A 21,669-nucleotide genomic window follows, 5' to 3' on the forward strand; every position below is an offset into this window, starting at 1 on the left:
CTCCCATTGTCCGAGTGACACAGTGACAGCACCGAGGCTGCTCTCAGTGGAAGGAAAGCTTTGCCTTCCACTGATTTCCTCCCCATTCCCAAACACTTCCCACTGGGCCGTCCAGTCAACGTTCTTGGGTGCCGCTGTGGAACAAAGCGTCTTGGCTGATGATCTCCGCCACGGCACCACGGTGACAGCGAGTGGGGCGGCTCCACGTCGTCGGTCACGTGCAGACGGTCGCCGCTCGCCGGCGAGGGTCTCCGCCCCGCGGTGGCATGATGTCATCCTCAAAGGAGGCGAGGGGCTCTCGCACGGCCGCTGGTGAGAAGGTGAAAACGTCTCTCTTTCATTCCTCCTCCCCGTCTCTTCATCCCAGCCGAGTCCCCGGTGGCTGAGCTGAGCTGAATACCTAATGTCTCCCTCCCTCTCTCTCTCTCTCTCTCTCTGCATGCTAATGTCATCCACACTGGCTGCATCCATCCAGCCAGTTGTGCTGGTCCAGCCCTCGCATCTCCACTCTGCCCCCCTCCAGAAATCCATCTCTGTCCTCTCCTCCATCCCTCCACTCCACTCTGCCCCCTGCACTGCCTGCTGCCTGCCGGCCTAGGGATATTGACAAGGGAAGCAGGAGGTGGGGGGAGGGGGAGGGGGAGGGGGAGGGGGAGAGAGACAGAGACAGAGGGAAGGGAAGCAGGAGGGAGGGGGGAGGGGGTGTATTTGACATTCCAGCAGCATCCCCACCAACCTCATCTCATCCACACTGTCTGCTGGGAAGTCACCCCCCCCTCCTCTCTGTATGTGTGTGTGTCTCACACACACACACACACACACACACACACACACACACACACACACACACACACACACACACACACACACACACACACACACACACACACACACACACACACCTTTCATTAACATGCCAGTGTGGCAGCGGCTCTCATTAAGCAAGCGAGGCAGGGACAAGGCAGAGAAGACTAGAACAAAGGGAGGTGGTGGAGGAGCGAGCTGGAAGTTGACGTGTATATTCAACCACAGTCTACAGTCGCATCCTTTGACCCCCCCTGCCCCCCTGCCTGACAACACCACCACACCACCACCAGTGCACGGACTGGGACTTAACTGTTGGAGAGCATATTGTCAAAGCGCGTCTTGATGTGACACGGAGCTGCTGCTGCTGCTGCTGCTGCGCTCTCCACGACAGTATGGCTGATTTATTGAAAATTCAAGGTGGCGCTTTGCAGCGACACGCACCCCCTGGCTCGGTGGCAGCAGCATTCTTTGTTTCAGCCCTCCACCCCCCAGCAGGACAACGACCCTCTAGAAGCTACTCGTACAAGAAGGACGGAGCACCGCTTCAAGTCCGACCCCCCCCCCCCCCGGCTGGCAGGGCCGTGCTGGAGCGCTGAGTGAAGGAGGAGCAGCCAGCGAGCACTCAGGACCTCTGGAAGTCCTTCTGCGCTGTGTCATCAGGCTGAACGCCGAGACTCATCACAGCCCGCCTGCTTGGTTGGTTTGTCCACTGCATGAATCCAACATGTGTTCTCGTCTTCTTTAGTTTAAATCATCCACAATGTGGAAAAAGAACCCAGAACATCCAACTGACTGAGAGGGAGGGTCCGTCTCCTGGCTGCTGCTGTATATACACCAGGACCCCCCACTCACTATATAGGTAATATATAATATCATGTCCATATAGAAAACATATATGGTATCTGGTGCCCGACTCCTGAGGGAACAGCGGTATTCACTTTATAGTCCACTCAATGTATCCCACAATGCATCGCTAAAAGTTGTGCACAGACTGATGGTCACGAACACGGCAATATATCCCATCATGCATTGCAGTCATGCTGACACTAGCTGCGCTTCCATTACAGTTTTTCACAAAATAAAAACGATCTTTCTAGAATTTCGACAAAGTTCAATTGAATGGTGTGAAGAGCATAAGCCGTAATTCTCGTGAAATCTCGCGGGACAAGATGTTACGAGAATTACATTTGCTTTTGCGCCATCATCACTTGAAGTGAACTGGTCACGTGACCCCGCGCGTCAGTCGGTGATGCGAAAAAAGTCTTTCGTCTTTCCATGACACTTTTGCGATATACCTCTATATGGATACGTCTGAAAAAGCACCTCATGACAGCGAAAAAACCTTTTAGTGATAACTGAGAGGTTTTACCAAGTTCAGGTGTTTCCATTACCAGTTTGATGATGCAATATTTAGGTTTTGCGAAATTCTAGGAGTAATCGTAAAGCAGCTAGAAGGTAAAAAAAAAAAAAGGCCAGAGGAGACGAGTGTTATTTTTAATTAATGTGGGAAGACGCTTAGTACGAAATGTCCTTGGCACAAAAATGCATATACGTTTGTAAATCAATTTATGTATCTATTTATTAACATATTTCTAACCACCTGCTAATGGTACGTTTTAATAAGACAAACACAATGACATTATTCACAGCGCCATCGGTGTCTAAGTACGGCGAAGGTTGGATTTTCTCGTAAGTTGGCAAACAAGTGCACTATATAGTTGGCTACATAGAACTCCCTGTCTAGGGAGGAGGGAACGAGTGTCTAAGACTTTTTCACGTCGTATCATCATCTGACAATCATCTGCCATCAACCGACTCCATTAAAACCCTGCAGGTCTCAGCGTGGAGGTGCGACCAGCGAGCCCTCGCGGCCTCGACCTTCTGACCTTGCAGCTGTTTGTTTCAGGGGCCGAGACGCCGCACCGACTCTGGCTGGAGCCGACACCGGCGTCTTTTTTCGCGACCGCGTGCGCGCTTACCGGGGTCGTCTGCGCCATCGGTGCTGCGGGACCTCCTGACGGCGGCGGGGTTGCCGGCGTGCGAGCTGTACTGGTACAGCTGAGACCCCCCTCGCTCGTCCTGCTGGCTGATCTGCGTCAGGTCGTGCATGCTGAGGCTGCGCAGCTTCTCCGTGATGGCTCCCTGACCCTGTCACACACACAGACGCACACACACACAGAGAGATTTATATGACATCACAGACAGTGCTCCACTGAGGAACACAGCCTTGCAGCCTTGTTGACAATTCCTGATTGTCAGAAAGTAATTTTTTTCCTTCCACTTTTCCCACTGCCATTAAAGAGCTGGATGGAAGCACAGTTATGTAATGTTCCCTCTGTGCGCAGCTGCGCTGATGTTAACCGCTGCTCGGCTTTTCAGCGCTCCCACTAAAGTCCTTGATGATGAGCCGTTTCTGGGCGGCTCTTTTCTTCTTCAGCTCGGCAGCGTGGAATGAGGCCCCTTTACTTCAGCCGCTCCTCAAACAAGAGGCTAATGACTTCCAGTTTTATCAGCGGAGCTTTTGGAAATGATACGATGACTATGACTGATTACTCTGCTGTCGTTCAAAAACGGCGACCAGCAGTGACGGGACAGGCCCATCAGAGCTCCGAAGTCAAGGACACGGACTAACAGCGGCACTGTGATGCCAATGGACAGAAAAAGAACAACTCTGTCAAAGAGCTCGTTTCTGAAAGCTGCCTCGTGTTGACGTTAAGACTGTAACATCAGATTATGCTCATTTTGTCCCTCTTAAAGCCTGGCTGGGATCGGACTAAAACCATCATTTGCCCGACACGCACATTATGGGAGATTCAGGGTGAAACATCAAAAGGTGTCATGGTGAAGTCGGGAAAATAGATTGAAAAATGGCCCAAAGAAGTAAAAAAAAAAAAAAAAAAGACACAACACATAAGAAAGACAAAATGATTGTGAGTGAAAACAGTCACAGACAAACATTTTGAAAAGGCTGCAGACTTAGTAAAGTGTTGTGTGAAATATTGTGTATCAACAGCAGTGATGATGGGAAACAGCAGCTCAATTAACATTAATAACTGGGAAAAGATGACAAGTGTCAAATGTGACGGGAGGACAAGGCTGGTATGAAATGAAAAACTCAACGTTACTCTCGTGTCCCTCAGTGTGACTAGCGTGAGTGAGGTATTTTTCTAAGCGCTGATTGGCCTCTAATTGTGATATCAGCGCCAGACCTCTGCCTGTGCGACTGAGTCACAGCAATGTGGTTTTTGTTTTCATTCACTCCTTCTGGCCTCACCAGGGGCAATGTGGTAACAACACACGTCACTCACGTTACTCGTGGAACCGGGTTTATGAGAGTAACCTAAAATGACCTGCCACTGCATTGATTCCAATGTCTCACTGTGGGAAACCGTCAGGCAGGCGGCTGGAAGAGGACGAGCTGAGCTCAGAAGGAATCCAAACCCGGAGCTGCAGAAGGCCCCAAAAAAGGAAAGCAATGGATTAGCGGCAGCACTCTGTGTGAACTTCAGAGTTCAACCGCTAAAGACTTAAAAGCATTTGTTCAGCAATTGTTCATCTGAAAAGACATTTGTCCGATCCGGCTGTTGGCATCTAAAATCTTTCCTGGCTGATGTACAGCGTCCTTGGGGTTCCTTGGAAGGCGCTACGCAAGTCCAAGTCGTTATCATTACTATATATCACAGAAAAGACGTGCAGGTCACGTCCAGCTCTGAAGACAGAAACACCGAGGCGGTGCAACTGTCTAAGAAGAAGAAGCGTTTCTAAAGTGCATCAGGCCTGGATGGGCCATCAGGCCAGATGAATGAGTCGGCAAACCACTGCCTTGAAGGAGGCTTGATCCAAGGCGCGGCCACCACCAGGAAACACTCATGTTTCCAAGGATAAAGCGCACGAGAGAGTGCATGATCACACACACTGACCCTCGAGCTGAGCCTCAGTCGGAAAGACTGAAACTCACTCATGTGCAGCCTTTGCGGTCTGACCACGAGCTGGCAACCCAAGACAAAGATTTTGAACTTTGTTCCGATTGACGCGACTGGAACTCCTCCCCCTCCACGGAAGACGGAGGAAAAATATTGACAAGGGAGTTCGATTGGGAGTTGAGTCAGTCGACAAACTCTTCAGAGCAGCCTGGTGTGACAGCACAGTGTCCATGTGAGCCCCAGCTGCGACGTCGAGGGTGACGTCCTGACATGCCCATGTGTTAAACCGTCATTAGCCTCATTCAGACTGCCAGCCAAAATCCAATTTCTAGCCCATCCAGATTGGAACCTGATGGCTCTTTTGAAGTCTGAACAGTCACAAATCACATGAAATCCGATTTTTGCAAAACAGATTGAAAACACCTTCAGGAGGTAGTTTCAAATGGCATTTGGACAGATGTGTGAACAGCTCCAAACACACCCATTGGTTTTGACTGTCCGTGACGTCACTCTACGCGACGCAAGACCCAATGCGCCATTCCAGGTGCCGAGCTGGAACGTAATGGAGCAGACAGAAGAAGTAGAACAGCAGTCCCTGGACAGAGGAGGAAACTCATTGGTTCATCAGTGTGTGGGCAGATACCGTAGCTCCACTCAAGCCAAGCTCTAGGGCATGTATCGCAACAAGTGCCGCTGTCGCAATGATATGACGTCACACACTACACGCTACCCTGGACGAAGCTCCGCTCCAACGACGTTGCTACAGCAACCTGTCAGATGGGTCAGTAATGTGGCCTGGTCTGAACAGAGCCAGACCCCATTTGGACACTAGCTAAAAGCGGTGTGGACAGTCAGCCCTAAAATTCGGATTTGAGAAGGAATCTGATTGGAATCAGATTCGCCTGCAGTCTGAAGGCAGCCATGCCGCCCCCATCAGGGCTTGTGTGAATACGCAAAGGGGGCTTTTCCCATAGTGAGACATCAGAACCAATGCTATGGTAGTAATGGTCTGTTCATGCCGCATACACAGACTTTCTTTTTTCTCGTTTTTTATTTTTTTTTACCTCCCAGAGTCTCTTGGCGAAGCACAGTAACCCTGAAGAAAAAAAAGATATCAGTGCAAAGAAACAGAAAGGAAGAAAGTTAGCTTTGGTGCTGAGAAAAGGAAAGAAAGAAAAAAAAAGGAAAATAAACTTTTGGCTCCAAATACTTCTTCAGTGGATCACATAGGCAAGATACTCAAGTGTGCATGTTTTTTGCATCAGCAAGAGGATGTCTATCCTCATGGGGACCACTGGTAGCAAATTAGTGTTGCTATGACTACAGCATTACAACAACAACAAAAAATCATTAATGTGCAATTATCTGGTCGTTTTAGAGAGCTCTGACCTCCAACAAAAAGGACATCAGGACAGAGTCAACATAAGAAAAGTGCCTCAGGACAGGAATTAAAAGAAGAAGTCATAAAAAGAGAAAGAGATGGTTATTGTTAGTCTAAAAAGAGCAATTATTTGTTTAAATGGTGCAAAGGGGTCTTTGTGAGGGTGCAAAGTGACAGTTTCAGCACACCTGCAGCTCTCTAGGAGCTGCTTCCTCATGTGAGAGGCAATAAAAGATGCCATCCTCTATTTTTAATTGTAGATGTGGGAACAGAAAGCAGACGTGTTTCAGCCAACATGCAGCTCGAGGTTTCTGAAAATACAAGCAGGTCGGAATTTTCTGATCATTTACTTGTGTGTCCTCCACACAAAATGCCACAAAGAGTGGTTCAAAAATACATTATGTTGATTCCACCATTTACAAAAAAAGGTTAAGGTTGGAACTGGAGGAAACATTTGCTCAGTCAAGGTCCAGGGTGAAAATGAGGGAGCGCAGGGAGAGAGACGTTCTGTTGTGGTGCACAAGCCACACAAAACTGTGACATCTTGCAAAGTGGCGAAGCGATTTTGCGTTGCCCTTTTAAAATGGACCTCGCCATATTTATTTCTGTCACAGAAATGATGAGCTGACACCCACACGACTCGGTGGGCTTCCTCAGAAGATGAAGAGAGCAGCAGCTCTACTCCCTGCGTGGCCCAGTCACTCTTCCCTCAACTCTTTTAGAGCTTTAGTGAGTCATTCACACTGACTCTGAACCAGCACTGGAACTGCAGGAGGCCTTTGACTCAAATTTGTTTAAGAATGTTTTTTTAAATGTCTTTTAGTGAAAAAAAAGGAAACAAAATAGAAAAACCACATGGGGGAACATGTACCCAGGCTTAGCACATTTCATGCCAGGGTTGCACAACACTCATTTTTTAATGTCTAAATACTGTATACCTCTTCACATGGGGGAAGTTAGCGGCTGCTGCTACTGCTACACTACTACACTTGATGAAAAAACAGCAATTTCAAGCAGCTACTGCCTGACTCTTAGCATGAAGATTTGTGGGCGAAAACTAAATAATTTTAAACTCCTCACAAACACACCAAAATATCTCATCTCACTTTAAATAAATTACATATTAATGACCCATTCAGATTTTGTTTGATTTAGCAAAAATGAAAACAAATTCCCCTAAGATGAATTTCCCTGCGCAGCGTTACCGCTGGATGGCCTCTGTTGTAAACGTGGGTGTAAAAAGTTAACCCTATTTAGCAGTGGGTTCCCACTGTCTGGGATTAACTCGGCACAGCCGAGCCTTAGACAGGAGATCAGCAGGGATTATCTGATACTCTCAGGTATTCATGCAATGCTGATGAAACTGGTTTTGTTCTCTCCCGTGTGCTTTAGTTGATGTAGAACAGGTAGAGGGCGCTGTTGTGCTCTGGAAATGTCTGCCCAGTTTCTCACAAAAGGACAGGAGAATGCAGCAAGCGGCACACGGAGACAACGTTGTTGTTCTCGGATGAAAGACCACAGACAGGGAGAGGACAGAACAAGTTGTCAAAGCCAGAATAGTGCTGATATTCGAGGGAAGGGGGGGGGTAAACAGCATTGCAGTTAAAAAAAACCCAAAAAAGACTGCAGTTACATGATTGCGTAAACCACAGTTAGACCGCAAAACGGTTTAACAGGACAGGATGGTGGTGTTGGCTTGCCTTGACAGCTGCAGTGACGGCGGCCGTGGCTGCGATGCTCAGGCCCTGCTTGCCAAAGTTGACCATGGTCTCGTAGCTCCTCTCTCTGGCCTGCACAATGTACTCGTCTATCTCCTGCAAGGACACACCAAACACACTTTGAGCCACACGCTGCTTCATGGATTAAAAGGCGTGAAGGCAATGTGATCGTTAATGCATTTTTTAGAGGAAGGTGTAAATGATATATATATATATATATATATATATACATATACACATATATATATATATATATATATATATATATATATACATATATATATATATATATATACATATATATATATATATATATACATATATATATACATATACATATACATATATATATATACACATATATATACATATACATACATATATATATATATATATATATATATATATATACACACATACATACATATATACACATATATATATATATATATATATATATACACACATACATACATATATACACATATACACATATATATACATATATATATATATACACACATATATATACACACACATATATATATATATATATATATATATATACACATATATATATATATACCTACAGTATATACTTATGCAGTACATATATATGTACATATACAGTATGCTGTAACAAATACACACTGAAGGCAAACGCTCCTACACTTGGTTCCACTCTTATTAAGAGAGGTAGCAAATCCCACGTAGCGTTGCTCACTAGTAGCTGGGCTGAAATATTTCAAGGCGCTGACAGCAGGGGTGGTAAGGGCTGAGGGAACACTCCTTTAATTAGGTATCGTCAGCCCTGGCCACCGAGCAACAAGCTGCATAACAATCCCACCTTCTCTCTGGAGGACAGCAGCGGGTGCAGGCACTTCCTGTAAATAAGACTTGCTCCTCTGGTGTACGGGGACAGTAGCCAGATCACAACGGCAATCTTCAACTCATAGTACAAGGGAAACCTATAGGGGAGAAAATTAAATGAAACATATGATAAAGGGGGTCCTGAAATTTAAAGGTCTTGGAAAGATTTTCAGATCTGTCTTTATTATTCCAAATTGGTCAAGCGACCTTTAAAGTTTCCAGTAAAACAACAAGTTCTTCAGTTTGATTCTACAGACAACCCTCCTCCCACCTCATATCTAGACCTCAGTTTACAGCCTCCTGCAAAAATTGTGTTTTGGCTTCCTTCTAATACCAATGCTTGGTTGTACTTTCCATATATTTGGAAGGAGACAGATGCTAAGCCTAGTTACGCATTTAGGACACACTTTCTGAAAAGTGTGCAATTAGTTTTGCACAATATGGAACCTTTCATTTTAACCCGACAAGATAGTTCAAATTGTGATCTGAATGTCATGAAGGCTTAGCACCAACATTTTCATTCATACAAACAGCAGAAAAAAGACACCTTCAAAATTCTACTCCATTCCAATTATTGTCAATAAATATTTGCCAGAGATTTTTTGTGTGTTTAAAAAGGTTGTGCTACAACCTGAGATACACAAACAAATGGGAATTCTTTCGTTTTCTATTGTTAATGAGACATAATAAGAAAATTAAAATGCTGTAATTCTCATACTATTGTGCTCTGCATGTGTTGCAAGGGACAAAGTCATCTTGCTGAAACATCCAGTTCTGAGCAGGACAGAACAGTGTATGTGCAGCATGTGGGTAAATGTTGGTGACTGAACTAAATTAAACCCTACTTGGAGGCTTGAAAGAGATTCTTAGTTCAACAGAGTGCATCAAAATTCACAAGGTATCCAAAAACGTTTTTTTCCACCACTGCAGAATAAAGAATTTCTGTAAAATTAACCCGTGAACAGGGGAAAAACAAGTCCATGTAAGCAAACTAAGTGACATTTCCTAGCATTTGGCACGTTTTGCACACCAGTGTGCAGAAAATGGCAGTTAATAGAGAATTCTTTCAAACTAAATGTCGCAATGTGCTCAGCAGAGTTCAAGGGGGAAAACAACGAGGACTTCATGATGAACACAAGTCTGCTTGTCGTGGTGGGAATCCCCGACTTCCTCCTGCTGGGGAAACTGTAGCGCACACAGTGATGAGGCATGACTGCCAAGTCAGCAGAGCAATTGGCTCACAGATAAGTAGGTGGAAGTAAAGCTCGAGGTCAGGCTCTGGTTAATTAGTTAACACCAATATTCATAGTGAAACTGTCCTGGAAACAAACAAGTTTGCCATGAGACACCTGTAGGTCTCCTTGAACCGTGAACTCACCATGCCAGTGTCAGGTCGGCGACGGTCTCCAAGACAGTGTAGAGAGCAAAAACGATCCAGTACATCATCCATCGCACCTAAACAGACACAAATAAAGCAAACACCAGATGAATATTAACCTGCTGAACGAACCAAGGCAGAGTAGCACAGTTGCATCAGAGAGCAATAGCACTGGGCGTGTGATTCTATCTACATTTAACAAAGACCTAATGTAAAAAGAGTGAGTACACTGTGCATCTGTTGCCCATGCTCCCTAAACAGAAAGACACAATCTTCAATTTTAGTCTGAATAAAGCAGGAGAGAAAGTTGAATGCAAAGACTATTGTTTATTTAGTCTGAGTAATTCCAGGGAACAGCTTAGTTTTAAAGTCAAGTGCAAAGAACAGACATTTCCACACTAAAATAAAATATTAAAGGTTGGCAGAATTTTCATTCCTTCTGTCTGTTCACCCCGTGCTTCTTCCTCTTCTCAGTCAAGTGGCAGCGATGCGCAAAACTTTGGGACTTTTTCTTCTTCCTCTTCTTCTTCTCCCCCTCCTTTCCTTTTTATGCTCTTTGATTTTCTCTCCGCTTTCTCTGTCCCTCATTAAGGGCTTTCCAGGCTCTTCTGGCTGGATTTCCATATCAAAGCCAGTAGTGCACAGTGGCAGGCAGGCAGACAGTCACATGGCAGGCTGAGGTATTAGCAAGGCCCGGCCGCTGCTGCATGACTGAACACACTGACTAGCTAATGCAATGTCAAGAGCGTGCATGCGCGTGTGTGAACAGGGGAGGGCAGGGGAGAGAGACAGAGAGCACGCATGTGCACGTTCACCTGCCTCGCCAGCGCTCTGGCTAATGCAGAGTTGAAAAAAAACAAACACGTTTGCAGATCAGGGAGACGTGAAGCACGCTGCTGCTGCTGCTGCACCCTCGGCCTTGTCGTCACGACCCTGCTGTTGATTGGTGACCTCTCGGTGAACCCGCTGCAAACTGGCACACACGCAGACGCGGGGCGACGACGGGAGAGAGATGCGTGCGAAGGAGGAAGAGTGGGAAGCCCCGGGGCAGCGAGATGAGACGGGAATTAGATTGGAGTGTTTTGAGTCCAATAATGTCTCCGTCACCTTTTGCTTCCTCCTTCACTACCTGCTCGCTCTCCTTTACAACAGCCTAATGCACCAGACAGGTTACGCTCTCACACACTCACATGCTGTACACACTTTCAGTCACTTTAGTCACTTTTACAATCGTTTCAACACTCAACAGATTTTTCAATATTAATGCCTTTGTTAACTGTGTCCTTCTTTTACAAACATACATACATACATACATAGAGTATATTGTACACAGTGTTATACTGAGACTGTTGCTGCTGCTTCCTTGACTGTGTATATTGCTTTTTTTGCTCTTTGCACAAACTCTGGGAAATAGGGATGTTAACAATTAATCAATTAATGATTAATTGTCAATTAAGAATTTAATCAATTAAATTAGTCGCAATTAATTGAACATTTTTTACACGGGTAGTTAATATCATTAATATAACAGTGAGTGTAGTGGCAGGAAGGAGCAATTCACCTGTAGATACTGTGATGGTCATAATATTTCAAGAACAAGTAACTTTGAAACAACTTTCTTTTCAAAAAAGTTGAAATGTGACCCATTAGAAGTCAACTTAAAGTCAGAGGAGAAATGTTTAGGGTGTTTTTATGTGAAATGGGTCACATTGGACCACAACATTATTTAAGGGTCGAATAATGTGTTTCTTCCACATTTTTCATTTTTCATCTCAGAAAAAAATCACCGCTTACCAATTAATCGTTAATCGATCGATAAGGTCAATCAGCTAACGATGAACAAATTAATCAATCATTTTCTATCTCTACTAGAGTCCTGCCACGTTTATGTTTCACTGCACATCCTATGAGCATGTGACAAATAAAGTTCTTGAATTTTGAATCTTGAACCTCCCTCTCCCCCCACCACCTTCATCTCTTCACCAGCAAGGAACATTATGATGTGACCTGGGAGAACTACAGAGGAGCCATCCTGCCTTCCTGGGGCAGCAGCAGACATTTAGCGGCTCCCCACTGTGAATAACTGCCGTCCATTAAGAGAAACATACTCAACGTCAGCTCTTAACAACGGCCGAGCCCGATGGAAAAGTTTGCCGCCGTACGTACATAAAGAGTTTTATTCATTTAAGTGACTCATAAATATTGAAATGACTGACAAATAAGAGAGTCCTGCCAGATAAACGAGTTACCTTTGGTTGCGGAGGGGCTTTAAGTGCAGCGTTTTAGTCAAAGTCTGAACGACGCAGTAAAGATTGACTAAGCGTTCACCCAAATGAACCGCAGCCTAATATAAAGGCAAAATAACCATGAAAAGGCACCAAGGCCTCTGGAAAACATTTTTAGAACAGCTAGATTTGAATTCTGTTGGAGTGAGTGCAGCCAGAAAGTCAGATAAAAGCCTCGGGCTTGTTTCAGACCACAAAACATTACCATGCAAACTTTTCCATTAAAACCCTTCTGCGGATTTTGCCTGGAAATTCACTTGAATTACAGATTTTTCTCCGTTTGGAAAGTCACAGAATGTTTGAACACAATGAATAATGACACGGTGGAGCTTCACTGTGTTCAAGCTGGTACAGTGGTACAGTGGGAAGCGTCATTAGCCACCTGGCACAGGTGCTTCCACTTCCAACAGATACAAATAGGTGAGCAGCGCACCTTGCTGTATCTGTTTGTGTTTTCTCTGCAGTGGAGTGTGTTTCGACTGTTTAGGTGGGGGTTTTAATTGCGTTGTGTCCCTATGGAGCCGTTTCAAATGAAAAGAATTCTCTTTTTACTCAAAAACAACATTTTTCTATTCTATTCCACGTTGAGTTTTATTCAACTTTGAATTTTGTGTGCAAATAATGAAATAATTAGCCCAATAATTGATAAAATATAGAATTGTATCCTTCAAAAGGGGACAAAGGTTCCGTCTGGACCAAAATTGCAAGGCGCGTGGTGGATCTATTCCCGTTCCTGTTCAAATTCACCACACGCGTGCGGATGATAAAAGCAGCTACTAAATAGTCCTTAGAGCAATGCCTTTCAACAGTCATTTACCATGGGCACTGCAACTGCGGCAAACAGGCTGTAATTATAGTAAGGACAACTGCGTGACACCACTTAGCGCTCCGGCTCCAGCACCGAGTCCGTCTCAATTTTAGCTTCAAACATAAAAGCAGAACACCTAGTGAGAACAGGCCCGGCTGTGGCTGCTGCTGCCATCATTCTCTGGTTTCCGTCAAGTCCAAGTTGTTCCCAAATTCTGTTTTTGTTTTTATCAAATTGAGATTTTTGGGTTTTCATTTAATATTTTCTTTCTCTGTTGTTATTCATTACGAGTAGAGCATGCCGTGCAGCACATCTGTGTGTTTTTCCAACCCGGGCTTTCAGAGTTCTGTTGTATTAGCAAGACAGCACGACACCTGAGGCACAACTCCAGGGCTCACAGGTCAGCTGGTCCAACCAGTTCTGCTGACTTCTCACGCTGCTCGCACTGACCTACCATTTGGTCTGCACCCCATTTTTACATACACTGCTACTGCTACTACCGCTACTACCACTACTGCATCCTGATGAATTGTTCCTGAACATGGACATGGACATGGAGAGTCCCATCTAACCAGTGTGTTTGCAACAGTGTCCAATTCCTAAGTGACGCGCCAGGTCCAGCAGATTCACCTGCTTCTCCTCCACTTGCTTTGACACCCTTGCACTGAATGGAAAATATTTTTACAGTTGCGTGGTCCCACAGATGGGAATTCTCTCCTCAAACTAATGTTCCTCTTTCTCACAAAAGTAGAATCTCAGTCACATCACCCGTGGATATTCTAGATAGAACAACAGATTCTGTTCTATTGGGATCAATTGCGACCTTTCTCACGGAAACGACGCGGCCACACATCAGTTCAGGGAAACCTTTCAGGAAGCTGTGCGAGTGTACTTGGCCCGACGTGAGGAGGCAACACTTAAAGGTTTGAAGAGAACACGTTTGTCATTCTGTGCACAGAATTAGAACGACTGTAGTCGCCAAACAGTGCCGACTCAACTGCATTCTTGCAGCTGAAGATTTCACATTCAGTGAAAAGAGCACGAGATCGCTTGTAGAGACAACAGCTTATGGAAAAGTCACAGCTCGTCATGTCTGAAGGCTTGAGCCAGTGTGTAAAAGCTGCATGCAGCTGCATGCAGCAGCAGCAGCAGCAGCAGCAGCACAGGCTCCTCAGTTAAGGGTTTCACTCTGACTGACTCCTGTTACATCACCCAGGTCACATTCAGCACTTTTAACTCTTTGTATGTGCAGGTTCTCATTAGAATTCACTGGGTTCTGAAACAGAGACTGTGGTTGTACAATTCATCAGTTATGCAAAAATGATAGCAGGAAGTGGGAAGCTCTGATTACGCTTGGAAATATTCAGGCAAAAAGTAACTTGACCACAAAACAAGTAAAACATTTTTGTGAAATACTAACAAGGGTTTTTTTATGTTTGTAAAGAAGTGCCGAGCTGGTTTAAACCGCTTTTGTCTCTTTCTGTGTTATGCTCAGCACAATGGTGTAATAAAGGCATTGGTTTACATTATGACTGAGAATCTGTTCTAAACAAAGAAAAGAAAATGATGAAAAAAAAAAATGCAGCTACAGAAACAAGTACAAGATGGGACCTTCCAAACCTTGATGCTTTTCACCATAGATTTATTTGAATGCAGGCTGGATAAACGCCTGCGTGCGAAGACAAGCGGACAGCAAACACGTTGAGACATCCACTTACATATTCCTTGACGTTTTTGGTCTTGACAGCTTTGTACGAGTAGTACGCCGGGTACAGAGTCCCAAACACCAGCCTGCAGATAGAGACATGACACACATTAGAACACGGTTTCAAGCAAATGACTCAGAACTCCATTTGTCCACGAACCTTCTGTCCCAACCCATGTTCTGCCCTTACTGCGCCTCACTGAGTCACTCGCACTTCTTTGTGTGGGCAACACAAAACCTGCACGACAGCTACGCTGCCAAGCACAAGTAGAACCAGATATCTTTTACTTGATTCAGTCTCGTCATTCCCAGAACAGCTGAGGTCATTATTAATGCAATGTTTTCTTTGCCACATTGCATAATCACTGAGATCAATAATCATTAAACAAAAAAAAAAGGGAGAAAAAAGGCAAACTCCACTGTGCTACCGCTGGTTTAAAAAAGCTTAAATTCAAAATATTTACTTTCATATCAGCTCTGTACATTTTTTTCAACCTGCTCTGCATACTGGATAGTCATGTGACCGTGAAACACAAACACTTCACTGACTAAACAGAGCTTTACTGATTATGTACAAAGAACGAATACAATGGATGTCGCACCAAGCGAATCAATGGGCGGGCTTTTTAAACTCCCAGTGCGGTTATGTAATTCCAGAAGTGGACAGTGCAGCTGCAGTTAAGTCGATGGTGAACTGCTGAAGACCCAGGCTCTCGCTGGTGTGTAATCCTCCAGACGCACACTTTGTTGTGGGTCTTGTACACAGATACAGCCCTCAGCAGCAGCAGCAGACGACGACGACCTGCCAGCAACAGCGGTTTATTTTCCGACTGTTGCCATAGAAACAGACAAGCTGCCAAACCCTCCATCTTCCCGTCTAATTCTGTTTGTCACACTTTGGAATTTCAACCTACTCTGCCGTATTTGAGCAGAAGGTGCAAACGAGGAGGCTGGACGAACATCTGCACGGAGCGTTTGGAGGTTATTTGATTGTATAGGATTTACCCCGCCAAATTTGGTGAAATAAACTACGTCAGATTATCATGAACAATGAAGTTGAGGGGGGGGGGGGGAGAAAAACTTTGGAAAGCGCAAATCAAACTCTGTATATATAAAAAAAAAAACATTAAAAAAATGGCCATTTCTTTAAATGTGATCCCCACAATGCAGTGGTGCAAGTGGTGCACCTCGTGCAGGCGTGTTTTCCTCTCCCTAATGACGTTTCTCACTCTGGGGAGCCAGACGCAGACCAAAAACATGCTTGACCCCCCCCAGTCCAGTTCATGTGATTAGTGCCAGCTGGTGGAGTGACCGTTAAGCCCCGCGTCACAGCTGCATTATGGCAGAGATGGGCTCCGTTTACCATCGTCTCCGTGATAATGTAATCCAAAAATGTCTATCATCTCCCGCAGCAGCACTTTGTCCTAATGCTGGTGTAATGTTCTTACAGCCACATATTAAGGCTCACTCAGCCGGAGCAGCAGTGTTGGGGTTGGGTTTTTTTTTTATGGACGTAATTTAAAAAAAAAAAAAAAAAATCCATCCGTCCATTCTTTTTTAAGAGGAGTCTGACACGTTTCATCTGCTTCCAAAGAATGGCAGGTTCGGTCAAGCCGACCATCTAATTATGAGATGGAATACAATTTAAGGGCCTCAAAGATGTGCGCCAACGTCTTTTCAGTGTAATTACAGGCGGGCAGAGGCTGAGGGTATCCACAAACCGAGCTCACACTGAAAACACTATGCGGGCAGTGAAATGTTCTTGCAACATCATTGTGCAAAGCGCGGCCCCTTCTTCATACGAGAACCCCGATCTCCGTTTCCCTTCTCATTCCTCCTCTTCCTGTCTTCAACACTCTCTCCCCCACACTAGCCCAATGCAGCTGAAAAAATAGCCCCGGTGCTTTTTAAGATGGACCTTGACTCTGGGCTTCGGGTCAATTTTCCTGGGTTTCCTGACGCCACGAACCAACATATAGATGGAGGGAGGTGGGAGAGTATAATGACAACAAAACGAGTTGCGGGGAAGGGAAAACAAGAGCAGTGGAACACTGGGGGCCACACCAAGAAGGGGAGGGAGCAATGGGAAAGGAGGGGGAAAAAAGAAATGTCTTCGATATGAACCTCGGCCACATCTGGTTTGGGCTTTTTGAGGAAAAGAATTTGATCATATGACTTTTACCCTAAAAACACGGCAGAGGGATTGTTTGAAGAACTGCTGCAGCACAGAGTGAAACAAGTTGGAGGCCAGGTTTCTGCATCTCCTGAATACTTTTTCAAATTAAAAACAGTCCTTCAACTTAAATAATGGAGTAAACCGTTATATGTTTATATTTAATATTTTTTAATGTTTCATCGAAAGCGCCCCTCTTAATTTGGGGTTTTTAAGGTTGTAAAGGCACAGGAACAGTAAGAAAACCAGTAGAGCTAACATGGTTATCAAACTATCATAATTATATACAATAACTGTTGTGGGTGGTGTTTCTCTTATTTCATGAAGAAGTTTTATGGACAGGACAAGCTGTTTTTGGTCTGCTGTGATGCACCAGTCCGGGCTAAATTTAGAAAAGACAATCAGAAAGGCATCGTTCTCAGTCCTTTGCTTACAAATTGGATGCCTTAAACCACAATGTCGTACATAGCTTCAAATTTACGAGGTGAACAGAATACACAAGGATGTTTGTCTCCATGTTTTCTAGGATTCCACAAAGACGAACGCACTCGACCAACCTCACACCTTCAGTAATGGCCAGGGATTGGCTTTTCATTTGCAATGGATTTGACTTGATTGCAATTTCAGCTGAAGTGCCTGGTTCAACTGATAGAACCTATTTTGATATTTTACCATACAGAACATATAGCATTAAGTAGATGCTTATTTGAAATAGACCAGCATTAAAAAAAAAAATTGTATATCATTACATCTATTTTTAGTATTTGAAACAGATAATAGCGACTTGGAATGAAAACAAGAAATGGCCAAAATGTGACTGACAGCAACCAGCTTGAAAGTAACAATTCTAAAGATTTCACTTCACATAAATCTGTAAATAGTATCTATATGTCTTTATTCCTACAAAGCAGAATTTTTAAAAAGCGACTTTTACTTTTGTAGCTACTGGAATGCAACGCACTTTGTTTGTGTCAGTCGTCCATCATGTCAACTGACCATGTGACTCGCTTCACTGTTCCAACATAATTGTGTGCACGAGGGTCGGGGTGTGTGTGCAGCGCATGCACATATTCAAACAAACACACAAAAGTGGCTTAAATTCCCGCCACATTCTCACATTAGATGCTGCTCAGGCAACAGACACATTACACTGAGTCACATAAATCCCTTCAACCAGCACTCGACCACAGGCTAATAACAGAAAATAAAACCCAAAGTACCAGCTGTGAGGACTCACACACAGATTCAAACAACAACAGAATTCAAAGAGCAGAACACCCATGTAATTTGATTCGTAAAGACATTGAGCGTGAATGATGTGTCGCCTGATGTCTCTACTGAGTTTTTACTATTTCAGTCTTCTATTTGGGCTACCAATAAATTAACAATTCCATGGTGAAAAAACTGTGTGAAACAGTGAACTAAAATTCCTTCATCATTGTCACAGTCCATTCTTACGACTTGATCACAAACTCTTTTGACCGTGTCAATCTGTACTGCCATGCGTGGGTTTGAAATGTAGGCCCAACTTTTGCAGACGTGATACACGTATGCAGAATGCAACTTAATTATCTTCATTTTGACTTAATGAAGAGAAATCAGTTTAGAGCATTACCGATGGTTATTTTTAGTTTCAGTCAGTATGCTTATCACATCAATACGTGTCATGAGTTCTCAGCTGGTGAAGCTTTTCCTTATGTTGTCCTTGGCAAAGTAAACTTCAGCCTTCTATGCTCAGCAAACTTCTGGAGCCGGCAGGGCGGGTTGCTGTCAGGTGCCGTATCATTATTTGCCTGTGGGCAAGGATCAAGGAATGCTGCTGATGGTGTTTGCACGCGATATTGATTAAAATACACCTTTACCTTCACTGATGTGAAAAAGAAAAACTTAGTGAGAGGCTGCAGCAGACTGAGTGACATTTCATGTCTCTTATGGTTGGTTTCAATTCAGTTCTAACTCTCAATGATTCATTTCATATTTGATTACAACCTTAAGATTTTACATTTAAGAGAGTCTGCCATTGAAAAAAGTGATTGATATACTGGAACTAGTCCAAGAGACAAGTAGAACTAGACAGACTGCAAACCCTAAAAAAAAAAAAAAAAGATGTGCACTGAGAAGCAATTTATATGGTTAACTATACACACACATCATGAAGCTAAACCTGATTGTGGTTTGATTCATGTAGCTACGTTCATTCTTAATGCTACTCAAACAATGTTGGCATGTCTGTGGTCTTAGCATTTTGTAACAATCAAATATACAAAAATAAATATTTTGGAATTACAGGGAATCAATTTCAAGATAAAATTCAGATTCTTATGTCTTTTGCCAAAGGTTGCCAAAGGTTTTGTATTTTACTTCAGACAAGTTTTGAATATTTTTATACGACTGTTTTTACCTCTTCTCTTTCTCTTTATTCGTGACATCTATTGCACCATTGGAAAAAGTTATGCAACTATTTTTGAGGTATTTATAAATGAAAGGCGAGTCGCAAAATAAAAGGTTCATCCTATAAATTGCATGAGAAAGGCCCGGTCGAGCCAACTGAAACTTGGGCAGGACTGGCTAAAAATATCTTCAACATGACAGATGCACCTGACACGCCTTAGCAGACAAACGTGTAAAAGCTTGAAAAGTTCCACCTCACCAACGGGTATGCAAGATAATGAGCATATTCCATAAACAACTTAGCATTAGCCATACAGCCCAACACATCACAAGTCACTGCGCTACTATTTTATACGAGCCGCGACCAAAAATAGTGTACTATCAACATGCTTACTAAAGACTATTTTCATCCTAAACGGTTTCGTATTTTGTTGCCATGGTTCTTTTTTGTGAACACTTAAGGACTCGTTTTAAGGTCACCGTTTAGCCAAGGGAAGGTAACAGGTTAGCCTAGCGAGCTACCAACGCTCACATCAGTTAGTTGCCCTCGTTTTTTTTATTTTTACATGGTGGAAATGTTTTACTTTAAGCGCTCTTTGTGGCCACACGGATATGTACTTACACGACGCATCTCGAAATGATCCAGGAGACCATGTTTTCTGTCTTGAGTTGAGTCGAGATGTGTCAGGCGTAGACCCGGAGCCCCGGCGGTGATGGCGTTGCTGCTAAGCCCGTGCCGCTCAACACTTCTTCTGCCAAAACTTGGGTGAGCAACTCCGACACCGGCTAACTAACTCGCTATCTCGCACGTCGTCGCTCAACCAACATGCCGGGAAATGCGTTCAGTCTCACTGTTCCGGTGTTGTCACCATAATGGCTGTGCCATTTAAAACTAATTAGGCGGAATTCCTGCTAGTTCGCTGTTCCTCTCGGATGTTCTTCTCCCTCACTTTTCTTCTCTACACCCCAGCCAGGCTCTGACTGGCACTGGGGCGTCCTCACAGTAACTGACGTCACCAGGAAGAGGGCGACTCGCCTCTTACGATTGGCTGTCACCACAGTGTTTACGACAAAATTTACTTTCAATTGATTGGTCGCGTTTAGTCATGTGACCTCTTGCTCCTGGGAGCGGTGGAATCTTCAAAACGTCTAAGCGTTGTTAATATTTATTGGCCGGTCTGGGTATTTACACACAGGGCCGTGCCGAGAGACTACGGGGCCTCGGGCAGCCTGCCGCCTGCCCCTTTACATCTATTAGGCCTCCTTAATTTCCACCTCCAACTGCCCAGCAGATTTAACCCCTGGCACCAAAGGCATTTAAATCATCAATGCCTACGCAAAACTGCGTTATTTAACCTTGGGAAATGAAAATGTGACATAGGGACAGTTAGGTACGCTGAGTCAAATTCAGATATTTAAGAATTTAATTTGAATTACCTGTGCCTGAGGTTGGGACTTTCAAATTTGAGTTGTGGAAGTCCATTATTTTATCCGTTTTAGCCAATTCTTATCATATTATTATGGATAGGAAATGGTCACAATGACCGATGAAAATAATAATCACAGCTAGAATGTGATGAATATTATGCATATGCATAGTCATGTAGCCTACAGCTGAAATCTTACGTAATTAAAACTCAAGATTTTCCACTTCCTTTACTTGAACAAGGTACTGTATATCATTTAGAGCTTATTCGTGAAAATTATACTTTTTTACAACCCTTTATATTTTATTATTTGATCCAAATGAAGAAACATAACATATTATGTTGCAATATATTTTATCTTGCACATCAGAGTTCTGTGTTGTCAAAAAAAACAATAATGTGTTGTTTATAGTAGTTTTATAACATTAGATTTTATTTTTACATTTTGTTGTATAAAACACAATATTACATCATAAAACAGAAGAGGCATAACTAGAGTCTGCTGCAAGAAAAGTGTCTCAGAAGTAGTTTTCTAATCTAGACATTTTTTGTAATCCTTTTGAACTTGAATATGTCATTCAAAAATGTTTATTCTCCCATCTGGTAACATGTTAGGCTTTCTTACCATTGCTTCAGATGGTGTCAGTAGAATGTTTTAAGTAAGTATTTGAATTGGATTGGATTTGAGATTTTCTAGCCACCTCAAGCAACTTCCTTTTGATTAGATTTAGAGGGGGAAAAAAATCTACTTGAAGCTATAAAAATGCTCATGCATGGCAAAGGGGATCTCACTCTTGTGAGGT

General features: G+C 43.7%; 1 protein-coding gene across 3 annotated transcripts in view; it reads right to left on the bottom strand.

Annotated features, from left to right (window-relative positions):
* reep3b (receptor accessory protein 3b) overlaps window positions 1-20,444 on the bottom strand; it is a 21,873-nt gene extending 1,429 nt beyond the window's left edge. Inside the window, exons 1-7 of one of the 3 annotated variants that reach the window (XM_076034832.1) lie at window positions 20,062-20,439; window positions 15,036-15,129; window positions 14,889-14,961; window positions 10,078-10,154; window positions 8,677-8,797; window positions 7,812-7,925; window positions 2,787-2,955 (exon numbers count right to left, since the gene is read on the bottom strand). In XM_076034832.1, coding sequence (XP_075890947.1) covers window positions 2,787-2,955; window positions 7,812-7,925; window positions 8,677-8,797; window positions 10,078-10,154; window positions 14,889-14,961; window positions 15,036-15,052 — 571 coding nt within the window. In that variant the 5' untranslated portion in view covers window positions 15,053-15,129; window positions 20,062-20,439. The other 2 variants (XM_076034833.1, XM_076034831.1) reach the window with 2 other exon arrangements.
* Between the last annotated feature and the right edge of the window lie 1,225 nt (window positions 20,445-21,669).

Source organism: Nelusetta ayraudi, unplaced genomic scaffold, assembly GCF_046127955.1.
Source record: "Nelusetta ayraudi isolate G7.1 ecotype Tasmania unplaced genomic scaffold, CSIRO-AGI_Nayr_v1 ptg000042l, whole genome shotgun sequence".
Classification (NCBI taxonomy): domain Eukaryota; kingdom Metazoa; phylum Chordata; class Actinopteri; order Tetraodontiformes; family Monacanthidae; genus Nelusetta; species Nelusetta ayraudi.